The 15,053-nt window shown below is 37.0% G+C and overlaps 1 protein-coding gene across 1 annotated transcript in view; it reads left to right on the top strand.

Annotated features, from left to right (window-relative positions):
* Nucleotides 1–13,119, top strand: part of cdh15 (cadherin 15, type 1, M-cadherin (myotubule)) — a 33,813-nt gene extending 20,694 nt beyond the window's left edge. The window contains exons 6-14 of the mRNA XM_084404028.1: nucleotides 6–134; nucleotides 951–1,136; nucleotides 2,199–2,437; nucleotides 4,048–4,190; nucleotides 4,270–4,503; nucleotides 7,661–7,900; nucleotides 8,428–8,573; nucleotides 9,823–10,017; nucleotides 10,909–13,119. Of these exons, the coding sequence (XP_084260154.1) occupies nucleotides 6–134; nucleotides 951–1,136; nucleotides 2,199–2,437; nucleotides 4,048–4,190; nucleotides 4,270–4,503; nucleotides 7,661–7,900; nucleotides 8,428–8,573; nucleotides 9,823–10,017; nucleotides 10,909–11,109 (1,713 nt within the window). The 3' untranslated portion in view covers nucleotides 11,110–13,119. The remainder of the gene's footprint in view (nucleotides 1–5; nucleotides 135–950; nucleotides 1,137–2,198; nucleotides 2,438–4,047; nucleotides 4,191–4,269; nucleotides 4,504–7,660; nucleotides 7,901–8,427; nucleotides 8,574–9,822; nucleotides 10,018–10,908) is intronic.
* The last annotated feature ends 1,934 nt before the right edge of the window (nucleotides 13,120–15,053 follow it).

Below are 15,053 nucleotides of genomic sequence, written 5' to 3'. Positions count from 1 at the left end.
GTCAGGTGGTGCAGTCCTTCAGGCTTCATCTTCAGGTCGCTGATATGTCAGGAATGGGTCTAGCCTCCACTGCTCGAGCCATCATTCACATCTCTGACATTAACAACCACGCTCCCAGATTCCAGCCCGCCGTGGTACGAGACCGACTGAAAACATGCACAGTCTGTGATGTTCAAGTACAGAAACATCCTAACTTTAGAGTCCTATCTTAATGTTTGATAACCATGGCCATTTCAGTAAGGACCTCATATGTGACCCTGGACCACAAAACCAGTCTCGAGTCGCACGGGTATATTTGTGGCAATAGCCAACAATACATTGTCTGGGTCAAACTTATAAATTTTTCTTTTATGCCAAAAATCATTAGGATATTAAGTAAAGATCATGTTCCATGAAGATATTTTGTAAATATATAAAACATTTATTTTTGTGAGTGAATGCAGCACAATCGCCAACATAAATGAACAACTTTAAAGGAGATTTTCTCAATGTTTCGATTTTTTTTGCACCCTCAGATTCCAGATTTTCAATAGTTGTATATCTCAGCCAAATATTGTCATATCCTAACAAACCATACATCAATGGAAAGCTTATTTATTCAGCTTTCAGATGATGTATACATCTCAATTTAAAAAAATTGACCCATGTGACTGGTTTTGTGGTCCAGGACAATTAGTTGTCATTTGGCTGTCATTTAGGACAAAAGCTATTACAAAATGGCATTTTTTAAGTGCATAATCTTATCTTAACTACACATAGGAAAAGGATATTACAGAAGCATCCTAACTCCACAAAAAAAATCCTAAAAAGTGTATTAACTTTAGGACAATTCTTTTATTTTTCTTTTATTACATTTTTTTTCTTCAATTTTTATAAAAAAAATTTTTGCACAGTCTGTGATGTTCATCCGATCTGTTTTCTGAGCTGTTGTTCCAATTTTGTGACTGCAGTACAACATGAATGCAATGGAGAACAAGCTTCTGGCGGAGGTGGGCCGGGTCAACGCCACAGATGAAGACCAGAGAGGGGGAGAGAACTGGAGGATTAAGTACACCATCGGAAAGGGAAATCCTTTACGAAACTTTGCTATCAGCACAGACCCAGTCTCCAACCAAGGCATCATTTCTGTGGTTAAGGTGAGATTACTGACACCAGTGAAGACTGTGGTTCATCATACACACTTAAAAATAAGTTTTTTTCACAGCAAAAGAACCATTTTGGGTTCCCCTAAAGATCTTTCAGTGATCAGTTCTTAAAGTCCCTCTGTGGTGAAAATCCAGCTTTTAATGTTGTTTGTACAGTGGTGTAGTCTAGTTTTTTTTTGTAGTGAGTATACTGTGATAGAAAATTTAAAAAAAGAAGAAAAAAAGAATTTTTCAATCATTACATTTGAACATTTTCGTGCTGAGAAAATACTGGTAAAAGACAAAAAAATAAATATTTTTTTTATAATAATTGTACATATCTTTCTTATTCCTTCCTTATAACTCAGGAAGGAAATAAGGTACACTGAAGTTCTCCTACATGTGAGCTGCATCTGGATCATATTTTGTGGTGATTGCATAAAGTAATCAAAAGTTACAGCATTTGGAACCAATGTTAGTCCTTGACGCCCCCTAATGGGCATTTTGTTAATTGTTCCTCCGTGAGGAATATCTTGTGATCGAAACAATGAATTATGTTGATTCTGGACTAATGTCAATCGAGAGCATCCACTGTAAGTAATGATGTGCGATTTTCTACGATCTGTGCATGTTTCATGAAGTTACAAGCGAAAACGGCACGTGAAAGCTACATTTGTTTTTAGTTAGCGCGTGTGGAGTTTTGTGTGTCGTAACTCCGTCAGGAATATTCTCGTGATTGACGCAATGGATAATCATTTTAATAGTGAGAATCTGCTGTAAATCATTTTCCACGATCGGAGGTCTATGTGGTGTGTCTATGTGGTGTTTTTAATCTGATTTAAGACAAGCCATGTGTAAATTCATAAGTCGACACCATTGCTGAGTATTTCCTCCTTAAAAAAAACATTTTTTTTAAATGCAGCCTAAATGTTATCTTCGGGTCAGGACTCAACATTAAAGGTTTGAGGTTCTGTTTGAGTATTTATCCCTCTTTTTCCATCCGCTTCAGTGTGTGAATGTGTTTGTATGTATTATTTGCACATACATTTCAAATACAGTGTCTCTGCTCTGCAGCCGCTGGATTATGAATCTCAGGCGGAGTATCAGCTGGTTATAACAGCAGAGAATGAAGTCGGGCTTAAAGCCCCATACGAACAAATACACAGCGCTACCGTCACCGTCAGAGTGATGAATGAAAACGAGGCCCCGATCTTCTACAAAAACCCCATTAAAGTCACTGTCCCGGAGTCTGTTGTTCCCGGTACTGTGCTGGCCTCGGATATCGCTCATGATCCAGATAATGCCAAGCTGAGGTGAGGCTCACTTCAATCACATCAATACCTGATGAAGCCGTGTAGATGTTCCTGGATGTTAGTTCTGGAACAATATTCTTATCAAGCAATCATATCCCTAAGCTTGACCTTAACCTAAAACCTTAAAGTAAGACCTTAAAGTAAAAAAGAGTAATACAAAATGTACTTCTAAATCTGATTTATAACAAGTTATGAACTCAGGAGCAGTTGCTCTTTGCGTAACTCTTGTGAAAAAGAAGTGTGCTTAACTTTATTGAATGTGCTTCAAATCTGAAAGTATATGTCTAACAAAACTATACTTGCAGAAAATACAGTGGTAATAAAATAAAAGGCCGTTTAAATGTCCTTAAAAAGAGTACATTCATTTTTTCAAAAAAGAGCACTTTGTAATAATGTCAATTTAAAAGTACATTTACTTAAAAGTTCATTTTAAATAATCGTTTTATCTTTTGTCACGCTTTAAAGATGTACTTTGATATTTAAAGCACAGTATTTGTCTGAAACATGCTAGCAATGCGATAATATATACTAGGAACTGCACAGCAATGCTCTAGCAACCATCCAGAACAAACTAGCAAACACATAGCAACACCCTAGCAACCACCCAGATTACCCTCGCAACTGCACAGCAACACCCTAGCAACCACAAAGCAACAACCCCAAGTACTCTAGCAATCGCATAGCAACACCCCAGCAACCACCCAGAATACCCTCAAAACTGCATAGCAACACCCTAGCAACCACTCAGAATACCCTTGTAACTGAAGAGCAACACCCTAGCAACCAAGTCAAGTCACCTTTATTTATATAGCGCTTTATACAATTCATATTGTTTCATAGCAGTTTTACAGTGATAACAGGAAAATTATGCATTTCGGCTGTTGTTCATTTGAAGTCAGTTCACCACAACCACCCGAGTACCTTAGCAACCTTAGTACATAGCAACACTCTAGCAACTAACCTAGTAGTACCCTAGCAGTTGCATAACAACAACCCAGAATACCCTCGAAACCACATAGCACTCTGGCAACCACCCAGAGTACCCTAGTAACTGAAGAGCAACACCATAGCAACCACCTTGAGTACCTTAGCAACCGCATGGCAACATCCTAGCAACCACCCAGAATGCCCTTGAAACCAGTTTGCAACACCCTAGCAACCCCCCCCCGAGTACCCTAGCAACCACATAGCAACACCCTAGCAACCACCCAGAATTCTCTAGAAATGATTTGTCTGAGAGACTAAAAACCTTCAACTTTCTCTTTCTAAAAACTATACCATATTTAAAAAAAAAAAACATTTAAAAAACAATACAATTATTAAATTGCATATAAAGATGTAAAAAAAACACTCTTAAATTCACTGAATTGCTGTAATATAAATTTAACTTAATTCATTTTCATTTAACGATAAATAACATGCATATAATTGCCTGAAAACATTACATTCAGTTTGCACTTGTGTATATATTCTTTTAAAGTATATTATTTCCGTAATAAATACTCTGTGCTAAAGTGCACTTCTTTTTCACAAGGTAAAGCTTGCATGCATTAAGCCTAATCTACTGTATGTCCTAAACTTAGAATTAAAAAAAAACTATTTTTGTTCAGGTTTGAAATCCTTCAGGATCCTGAGGGTAGGTTGGCTATTGACCGTGCGACTGGGCAGATCACAACCAGAACAACCTTCGATATCAAATCTCCTCACGTCAGGAACAACATTTACTCTGCCGTCGTGAAGGTCACGGATCAGGGTGAGCACCTCGGACCCCGAGACAGAGACAGCGGACTTTCTTTGAATTAAAATGTTGATGATGGTTCCTCTGTTTCCAGACGCCGACGGCATCTCTGCGACAGCGACTCTGGAGGTCAGTCTGTGGGAGACCAATGATTACCCACCAGTGCTGAAACCCTCCAGTGGGACGGTGTGCAGCAACTGGGACCGGGATAAACTGGGCCTGATGATCAGTGCGGTGGACGAGGACATGTTTCCTCAAGCCGACCCCTTCACCTTTCGCATTCCTGACCAAAACGTAGCTGCCAACTGGACCATCATAACTCTCAATGGTAAAACTTAAAACATCATTTATATGTATTTGTACTAGGGGTGTAACGGCACACAGAAGTCACGGTTCGGTATGTACCTCGGTTTTGGGGTCACGGTTTAATACGAGTTCGGTACATTTACATTCCTGATTGCTTAAAAAAAATATTAAGGAATTGTTGATTTGTTACTCTAATTGATAGATTGACCAAGACTGCACGGTAAAATACAAAAGGCTGCTTTCAAACTTGTTGGTTTGATTAACGTATTGTGTAGCCTACGTTCCCAGCGAGCAATTTTCCAATCACAGCCCAGACGTCTAGGCTAAAACTAGGCAGAATTTCACTGCAAAAAATGCTTTTCTTACTCAGTATTTTTGTCTGGTTTCCAGTCCAAATATCTAAAAATTCTTAAATCAAGATGCAATTACTAGATAAGTAAAATTAGATAAGATATTATGTCTTGTTTCCGACGGAATTAATCAAAATGAAGTGAGTTATTGCTTATAAAAAGCAAAATGATCTGTCCATGGGGCAAGAAAAATAATCTTTATTCAAACAGAAACAACATTATTTTTCTTACCCCATGGACAGATCATTTTGCTTGTTTTAAGCAAAAACTCACTTAATTTTGATTTATTTCCCCAGAAAACAAGACATAATATCTAATGGCATTTTACTACTTTAGTAAATGCATCTTGATTTAAGAATGTTTTTGATATTTGGACTGGAAATAAGACAAAAATACTGAGTAAGAAAAGCATTTTTTGCAGTGTTGGGCTGTCAGTGAAAATGTAATAGACATTAAGTCTATTTTTAGTCATCAATTAGATAACAAAGAAATGAAATGAGTGAAGAAATGAAACCAAACACCTTGTAATCACTGTTGACTTACATGATGGAATATCACACATCTCGTGAGTTATTTTGGCAAAAACGACATGTAACCAAATTTAAGTTCATTTTGTCTAGAAGTGTGTTACTCTTAGCCGGAGTAACGTTATATCGGGTCTATATTAACCTAGTCCTAGACGGTGAAATGACGGCTATTGCTTGCTGGGTTTCCACTTTATTTGCGTGTAAGAGTTCATTAACACGCGTAGACAATGGCGAATGCACAAAGTTCAATATTACGTTTTTTCAAGAAATCACGGAAATATGAGCGAGGAGAAATAAAGTGGACCTCGAGGGCCAGAGTTTGAGGTAGCAAACCCAGCATCTATCCTGTAGAGTTCAGCTCCGACCATAATGAAGTTAATCAAGGTGTTCAGTAGGGGTGGGGGGGGGGGAATCAATTCACATAAACATTATAAATTAAGCTTATACCTGACAACCGCAGTTCATATGAATATCTTAACAAATAGAAAATAGCCTTAAATATTGTTTAGTTTAGTTAGTCGAGTACACGGCAAGCTTTTCTTGCGATTTTTCCGTGTATTTTAGTTTTTACATTCAAGAAGTTCGTTCAACATGCAACCGGTTTTCTGTGGTAACGAACAAATACCCGCCTGTATGTCCGGTATCTGAGGCTAAAGTAATAAATATTGAGAATGCAATGGCCCGTATTATATATCTCTGACTCCAAACGATCGGCCACTGATCCCATATCCAGATGATACCCAGCAAACACATTTACGTTGTGGCAACACAAGTAGAAACAAGTAAAAGTAGTCGATCTCCGAATGCAACGTAATGAACTGACTCCATATGAGGAAATGTCATGAACTTGTAATTTCAATGAAAAGCATGATTGATAACTTAAAGGTATAGCGGAGGATTTTCCCGAATTTTAGAAAAGATCCGCCCTCTCCACTTTTTGAAAAAATGCACATGCGTAGCACTCTACCTGCTCCTGAGAGGGAACGCCTATTAAACGTGTGCACGAGAGAGCATGCACGAGCTAATCATAGCTTACATTAACTTTTACTAGCAGTGATTTTAAATGGATTTCTCCAAATAGCATGCCAAACTTTACCTGTCAAGTAGAAACTTCGCGACTGAGGCATCAGTGGGAACCCCAACCTGTGTTTTGAGCGCACGCCATCGTGTGAATCGTGTGCACGAGCACGTACGACGGCCTTACGTAAACATATCACCAGAATGATTGACACTTAGGAGGACCAATAGTCTTGATGATCCACCCGGAAAAAGAAAATCCTCCGCTATACCTTTAATAAAAAAATGATCCATGAATTTATATGGAACTAAGCTTTAGGAGCTTTCCATCTTTACTCTCCTCATGTCACGTTGCATTCGGAGATCGACTACTTTTGACTGACAAAATTCCAGCCGCCGGAAACACTAACTGATAAAGTGAGTCGTACAAAATCTTTCTTTTTAGTAAACTCTGTGTACACAAACAATGTTCTCAGTGCTGGAGTTCATGTGTAGAGCCCCTGGTGACACTTCCAGCACAGTCTCATGTTGTGTCGAGCCTTCTTAGTGTTTAAAAATAGCGATTTTTGATACTATCATAGAAGTGCCCCATTCACTCCCATTCAAAAGGCAATTTGACCTAAAACGAAAATACGGTCAAACTTAAAAGTGGCGTTTCCATCCTAATTATGCTTTTACACGAAAGTTTGCCTCGGGTAGATTAACAAAAAGAGCCTAGGTTCAATTTTGGTGAGAGTTACGCTTTAATGCCGTGAAATGAGAATATGAACGCTGATTAAATGAACGCAGTTGTGTCTAATTTAAACTAAATAACTCCCGCTCGATTGGGACTAACAGTAGCCGCTGTTCATTTCTCTGCTGTTCGATTCTTGATTTTGAATCAAATTTCAATGCGATGTATGCATAGATTTGATTTTAGATTTGATCATAGATTTTAAATTACGCATATATGGAATTGAAATTTGATTCAAAATCAAGAATCGAACAGCAGAGAAATGAACAGAGAAATGAATCGAGAATCGATTTGAATCGAATCATGGGATCCCAAAAGATTCCCACCCCTAGTGTTCAGGATTCAGTTCGCAGGAAGGGATCTACCCCTGCTTTCCCAGACAGCAACATAGTGTCGGCCCAGATCCGGCACACATGTATTCCACACGGCCCGGATGTGGCCCGGATGTGGCCCGGATGTGGCCCGGATGTCTGGGTTAGAGATGGAGCTCACAGTGTTCACTCTAATTTCTAAAACCCCTTGTTTTTTCTTCTTGTCTCTTCACTTCCCCAGAGACCCATGCAGTTCTCCAGCCACTGACAGACATAGAGAGGGGGGAGTTCTCTATTCCTGTGGTCGTATCGGACTCGGGCTCCCCTTCGCTTTCCTCTAATGCTCTGGTCAACGTAACCGTGTGTCCCTGTGACAGTTTCGGGGACTGCAAGAGCTTCACCGCAGCCATCTTTGGAACCAAAATGGGAATAAGCTTCATTGCCCTTATGATTATTATAGGAAGCGTTGCTTTTCTCATTTGTAAGTTTCATTTAATTATGGGACATTTAATTTAATATTCTACAGTATTATTGATCTGCATTGACACCATTATATGAGAACTGAACTGAGCTGGACGATGACATCACGGTTTTCGTCAGAGCGGCTATATATATATCTATATAACTTTTAAAATATATATTAACTTTTTTTACAACAAAAATCAAGCAGCACTGAACTTACTTAAGCTGGACTGTGATGCTATTTTCTTCTAGACACAAACTTTTTTGCATTATTTTCCTGCTTTGAAACAAATAATGTGTATTTTAAAAAGCGCTATAGAAATAAAGGTGACTTGACTTGACTAAGTAAACGCTGTATTTATGTGCATATGCCTAAATACCCAGACAGCAACAAAGTTTTGGCCCAGATCCGGTATATCTGGATTCCACACGGCCCGGATGTGGGCCGGATGTGGGCCGACTCTGGCTACCAACAAACCATTACCCTGATAAGCTGTAGTATATACTTGAAATGTGCTTTAATAAAACCTGATTGTGTGTTTCCAGGTCTTCTCCTTCTCGCTGTGGCGGTGAGGGGTTGCACGAGGCAGAACATGGGAAAACGAGGAAGTTTGCTGGTCGGAGCGTCTGACGATGACATCCGAGATAACGTCTTTCATTATGACGAGCAGGGAGGCGGTGAAGAGGACGAGGTGAGGGACAACATTTTATAGTCTAGATACATTTTGCGCAATTGAATACTATGATATATTATGTAAAGGCCATACAATAGAGTAGATAAAGAGTAGCACACGAACATGCTACAGTTTCTGAAGTTTATGTTTACATTTGCCAAAATGTTCATTACACAGCAGAGGACACCAAAGACATTTGTACAGTCATTTTTATTTTTTACAATCGCTTGGACACATTTCTCAATACTTGGGTCACTTTGAGCACAAAAGCAGTCTGTGTGGGATAAAATAAGATCATTTTTCACTGCTCTGGCACAAAATACATTAGACTTCCACATTTTAAATAATTCCACATTATTTAAAAAAAACTATAATATATTATTACCCGTCAGTTTAATTTTCTTATTTTAATGATAATAAGCCAATTATTAGGCTCTGTTTTTGTTCACATTTTCATTTTTATTCACGAACGTACAGGACAAGCATATATGCTAGATAATGCATTTCTTTATTTATGAAGAGACTGTGTGTGTCACCTTTCAGGTTTCATCATGAATGTCCAGTCAATCGCTATAAACTTTGTGCTTTGTTACTTTTGATATCTGTTATCTAATTTGACGAAGGTCTCAGCTTTCAAATTCTGTCCAATGCTTGTCTATCTGTGTTCTGCGCTTTTTTCTGATTTTGATAATGAATTTTGTCTATTTTATTTTATTTTCTATTTTTTTTTTCAGTACAAAAAATGCTAAACTTAGACAAAAAAGTCATTTTTATTGTTAGCATTGTGATTTCATAATATTTAGATGTGAATCCAAAAACTTGTGAAAAGATATCTTTCAGTTAGTCAAATAGCAATAGCCATCTAGTGGCTAAAATGCTAATTTTTTACTTTAAAACTACATTTTCCAAAATATGGGCAAAAATTTTACACTAAACCATATCCCTATAAATGCAATTTAGAAATTTGGGTAGTTTATAAAGTGAATTTTACATAAAAAGTATAAAATTATATTAATTTATTTATATAAATTTAAAATATATCATAAATCCTCCAAAAACTGCACAAATGTGGAGTAAAAACATTAATAAACAGAGTAAAATTACATTTGTTGAAAAAAAGAACTATTATACTGTTATTGTCTGGGGTCCCCAAAGACCACGAGTGTCACTACAAACGAAGACCAAACTTGTGTTTGTTGTATTTATTTGTGTTTTGAAGTGAAATGGGGAATGTCCTGAAATACCTAAAGCTGTTTCCGTCCAATAGGATGCATTTAATATCGATTTTCTGAGGAACCCAAGTGACACGGTCCCTGTCCCAGCCTCATTTTTCCCACAAGACTGTGGCCTTCCCAGAGGAAAGCAACCTCTAAGAAAAGACGCACCCCATAACCTGCCGTCTCCTACATATCCGCGCAAAACCCCCGGAGACCCGACCGACATCGAGGATTTCATCAATGTTGTAAGCGACTTTTCTTTAATAAGAAATAAGGGTCCCGCTTTATATTAAGTGTCTTTAACTACTATGTACTCGCATTTAAACCAATCATCCTCTGTTACGGTGTAATTATACATTTAAGTACAGAGTAAAATTAATTAACTACGTTTACTTACAATAGTGTTCAGGGTTAATTGCATGTAATTATGTACAATTTGCATTCGCTACTGCAGTAACAACATTTAACGTGTAACAAGTATACTGTAAAATAAAGTGTTACCCATTTTTTTTAATGCAAATACATAGTAGTTAAAGAAATCCAAATATAAAGTGAAAAAAGATTCATTGTAAAATATTTTTGGGTAATTCACAGGAAAATTCTTTAAAAGTTTAAGAAATACCAATTTTCTTCAAGTACCACCATAACAACTGTGAGACACCTCAAACATATTCCAGTATCTTCAATAGTTCTACTGTAATCCACAGTCCTAAATATGAGGCAATATTTGCAGTTTTATTAGTTATTTATCATTACTAATCCAAAATAAGGGTTATTTTAACTCCGTGAATGCAAGTTTGAAATTTAGTGTTAGTGAAATTGAATTTCTAAGTATTGAAGTATAAAAAATTAAAAAAAATTACTCAAAAGTATTTAAAAAAAAACTTTTTATGACCCATAAAGATGCAATGAAGATGAATGCACACATGCAAATTTAAACAGATGATAAAGACATAATGCTACATGTTCCAGTAGTAGATATAGCAGTGTGTGTGTGTGTGTGTGTGTGTGTGTGTGTGTGTGTGTGTGTGTGTGTGTTTCTGATATTCTGATGGAGAACAATTTTATTATAATTGATTTGTAATAAACAATGAAAATCGATAACAATCTCCCTGTTTCGCGCTTGACCCGAGCAGGGTCTGGACGCCGCCGACACCGACCCGAACGTCCCGCCGTACGACACCGCGCTGATCTACGACTACGAGGGCGACGGCTCGGTCTCAGGAAGCCTCAGCTCCATCGCCTCCATGGGCTCGGACGAAGACCAGGACTACGACTACCTCAACGACTGGGGGCCACGCTTTAAAAAACTGGCTCACATGTACGACCCACGTTAGACGCCACACGGATCCTGTTGTTCAAGACGTCCAGATACTCTCCAACATGCATGTCCTTCGAAACCTCACGCCCCATCTTCTATATGAGAGAGTGCTCATGATGCATGTTAGGGGAGGTTTACAGAATTGATAAATGGACTATATATTCCCCAGTGATGTGATTTTGTTAAAGGAGTGTGTCAGAAGAGAGAATGTCCCCTTTCCGTCGTGGATCAGTGAAGTATTTCAGCATGCTGACGTGACAGGTGCTGTGAACGCACCAACTGGAGAGAGGACAAACTGATTAGACATGGTGCAAACAGGGATGCCTTGTTCATACAACGTTTGTCAAGTTCTTGAGGGATTATTTTAGCTGATGACCAATACTGAGGTTTGCTGAGCATGTGGGGCACATGGAAAGAATGAAGCACCCGAAAATTATACGCTTAATCACTCATAACTGGCATTCTAAACCCTTATGACTTTCTTTCACTCATGCAACACAAAATGAGGTTTTTTAAAATATATTTTGTTGAATTTCAGGCTGCTCTTTTGTATATGCTTTATGTACACATGCATACATGCTTTTTAGGGGTGGGCGATATGAACAAAATCTTAAATCACCATTTTCATTATCACAAAAAACCTCAAGCGTACTGAAGACAAGTAAACTGATAAAACAAGAACAAACCCAGACAGCGACATAGTGTCGGCCCACATCTGGATTCCACACGGCCCGGATGTGGGCCGGATCTGGGCCGACACTATGTCTGGGAAGAAACTAATAGCTAGCATATAGGAAAACGAACTGCAATTGAACAAAGACACAAATGAAACCTGAAAAACATCAAGCACTAGAAATAAGAAATACTACATAAATTGTATAAAGTAATCAAATATATATATATAAAACAAAGCATAATCTTCACTTTGTACATTAAATATACATTTATTCTTATTAAAGTTGAAGAGCAGTAAAGAGATGACGGACTGCAGCAGGTTTATTAGGCGTCTGTCACTTTAAGACCGAATGCACGGGTCTAATATACTGTTACACATGCGCTTTCTTCTCAACTCTTACGTTCACTCAAGACATAAATCACTGTGTTTACGAGGATACTCGCAAAGATGGACGTTTTGACATAAGTGTGTGTATTTAACAGTTCAAGCCCAATTAGACGTAAAAAAGAACTTGTGAAAGAGCCAATGAGAGCTTTTAAATCTTGTGTAATTTAAATAAAGCATGTTTGAGTCAATACATGTGATAAACTGTATTGATTCTTCAGGAATGTCTTTTTAAGATTGACTGACTGATAAAATGACTTTTTAAACGTGATAACTTTGTTTTTAACCATTCTTTTTATATATGACTAGTATATTGTGTAATATATTTGCTTGTAATACAAATTTTTTTTTTGCTTGCCTGCAATTTACCTTCAAAAGTCGCTCAAGACATTTAAAGAGCCTTAATATTAGTAATACTAATTTTCATATGCAGCGTAACACAGTTTGCCAAATTAATGATGCTTCAAATGTAAATATTTTTGTTTTCCCCTTCAGGAAGAAAAGTTTGACATAATTACACAATACCTATTATTATTATTGTTTTGTTTTGTTTCTCAATTTTGATTTACATGGTTTTGTTTTTAATATTTATTTCATAAAAAAATGTAAAATGCTGTCATTATCTTTACAGTTATGAATAAAAGATTGGAATGATACCTGTCTGTATTTTTAATAGGGATGCACGATATATCGGCCACAATATCGGTATTGCCCGATATATGTTAATTTTTAATGTTTTCATTATCGGCCCAATAAGAAAATTTGTCCGATATATTAAAACTGATAAATAATGGATTATTTCCTTCAGCTGAGACACTTCAGATGCGCACTGTTCAACATGATGGTTCTGAATGGCTTGAAATATGATTGAAATCACTTCAAAAAAGGAAAATACAGTAAAGTCTGTCATATCGGCTACATAAAATTATCATGAGAACATTATAATTGTGTGTTTGGGACATGGATTTAATGTTGAGACTTTTCTTTTTGTAATAAGGCTCTCAAAAATAATATAAAAATTCAGATTTAGATTTATCGGCCAATATATCGGTTATCGGCTTTCAAATATAAAGAATTATCGGTTATCGGTATCGGCCAAAATGTTCATCTCGAGGATGCACCGTATAAAATTTCTCAGCCGATACCGATAGCCGATTATTGGCCGATAGTTTGTTTTTTCTTATAGATAAAAAAAAAAAAAAAACTCACTCAAATAATGCTGCAAACTATACAGAAACCCTCTCATTTGGTACATTACTATAATATTAGAGGTTAAAATTAACAACAGCTATTATATTCAACTGCTATTTATTTCCAGATATAATATTTACACTCAAATAAAAGCTGAAATGTTTGTGTAAAACTCAGTTACACATATAAGGTAGTTTTCATAAGCACTTTCAACCATACATATATAATTAACAGTAAATAAGCTCTTTCTATAGTGTGTTTATAGCTAACACTGTTAACTTTCCTGAGGTCAATGCAACATTAAGTGATATTTTAACTTGATCTTTCCACGGTTGAAACACTGATTGAGATTTCGAGACGATACAGATTTCGGTAAGTTGTGGTACAGTCTCTTTCAACATAACTTCTGATATTCATGCATGTTTTTCTTGATATAATTTATATTAAAGTGAATTGTTGCTTGAACTGGGGCGCTACAGGGATCCGTCACATTTAAGAGCGTCAAAACGCCATTTATTATTTGAATTTCGTGATAAAATGGATAGAATTTGAAAGATTGTGTCTTTTTAGAAGCAACAGCACAGAGCTACTTGAGATAATTGGATGAGAGTAAGACATACGTGATTCGTATCTACAAATGATGTTTAGTATAGGGAAAAAAACTGCAGATCTGGCAACCCTCTCTTGTACCCTTATTAATGATCAAGCTATAGAAGTGGTGAAGCAATATAAATACCTTGGTATTATAATCGATGACAAACTCACCTTCGAGCCACAAGTTGACGCTGTCTGTAAGAAATCACATCAACGCATGTTTTTTTTATCGTAAACTTCGCAATTTTAATGTCGATAAGACTTTTATGAGGATGTTTTATTGAATCCATTCTTTCTTTTGCCCTTGTGAGTTGGTTTGGGCCCCTTACGCTTAAAACCAAGAATAGGCTGCAATATATAGTTAATGTGTGTGGCAAAATTTCCCACAACTCTCTGACTGACTTAAATTCTGTATATGAGACAAGGACCCTCAAGAAGGCACAATCAGTCCTGGCTGACCCAAGTCACCCCCTGAACAGCTGCTTCATTTTGTTGCCGTCGGACGCAGATTCAGTCTGCCTAAATGCAGGACAAACAGACATAAAAACTCTTTTGTCCCTGCTGCTATAGGTCAATGTGTGTTGTGGACTTCTGTGTAGTATGTATTTATTTAGTTTTTTACTGATTGTATGGTTGTTGTTTTGTATAATCTGTGTGTTACTTATATCACATGCTGCTGCACAACGAATTACCCTCAGGGATAATAAAGACTCCTTGAACTCTTGCTCAAACTACGGGTGATTCATAGACATAGGGTCAAACAGAGCTTGCTTTTATGTAGCTGTTTTGAGCTGTTAATGCTTTATTGTGGCATTAACTTGCCCTAACTAACTCAACACGAGATACATGAGTTGCAGTCGGTCATGTTTTTCCACACCCTTTACATTGACAGGATATAATCAGCCGATACATCGGCGCATCCGTAATTTTTAATGGAGAAAAGAGACAGTGATTTAGTTTGCAGTGGTTGTTTTGGCAATTTATATTTAAAAAAGGTGAAATAATAATAGGAAACCCTTTATTTTAGTGTCCTTGTTACACTTTGCATGTAGTTACTACAGAAATAACTATAAATCATGCATAATTACATGTAACTAAACCCAAACCCTAGAGTA

The sequence above is a fragment of the Rutilus rutilus genome (genome assembly GCF_951802725.1).
Source record: "Rutilus rutilus genome assembly, chromosome: 3".
NCBI classification, from domain to species: domain Eukaryota; kingdom Metazoa; phylum Chordata; class Actinopteri; order Cypriniformes; family Leuciscidae; genus Rutilus; species Rutilus rutilus.
This window is presented reverse-complemented; position numbering and strand designations above follow the sequence as displayed.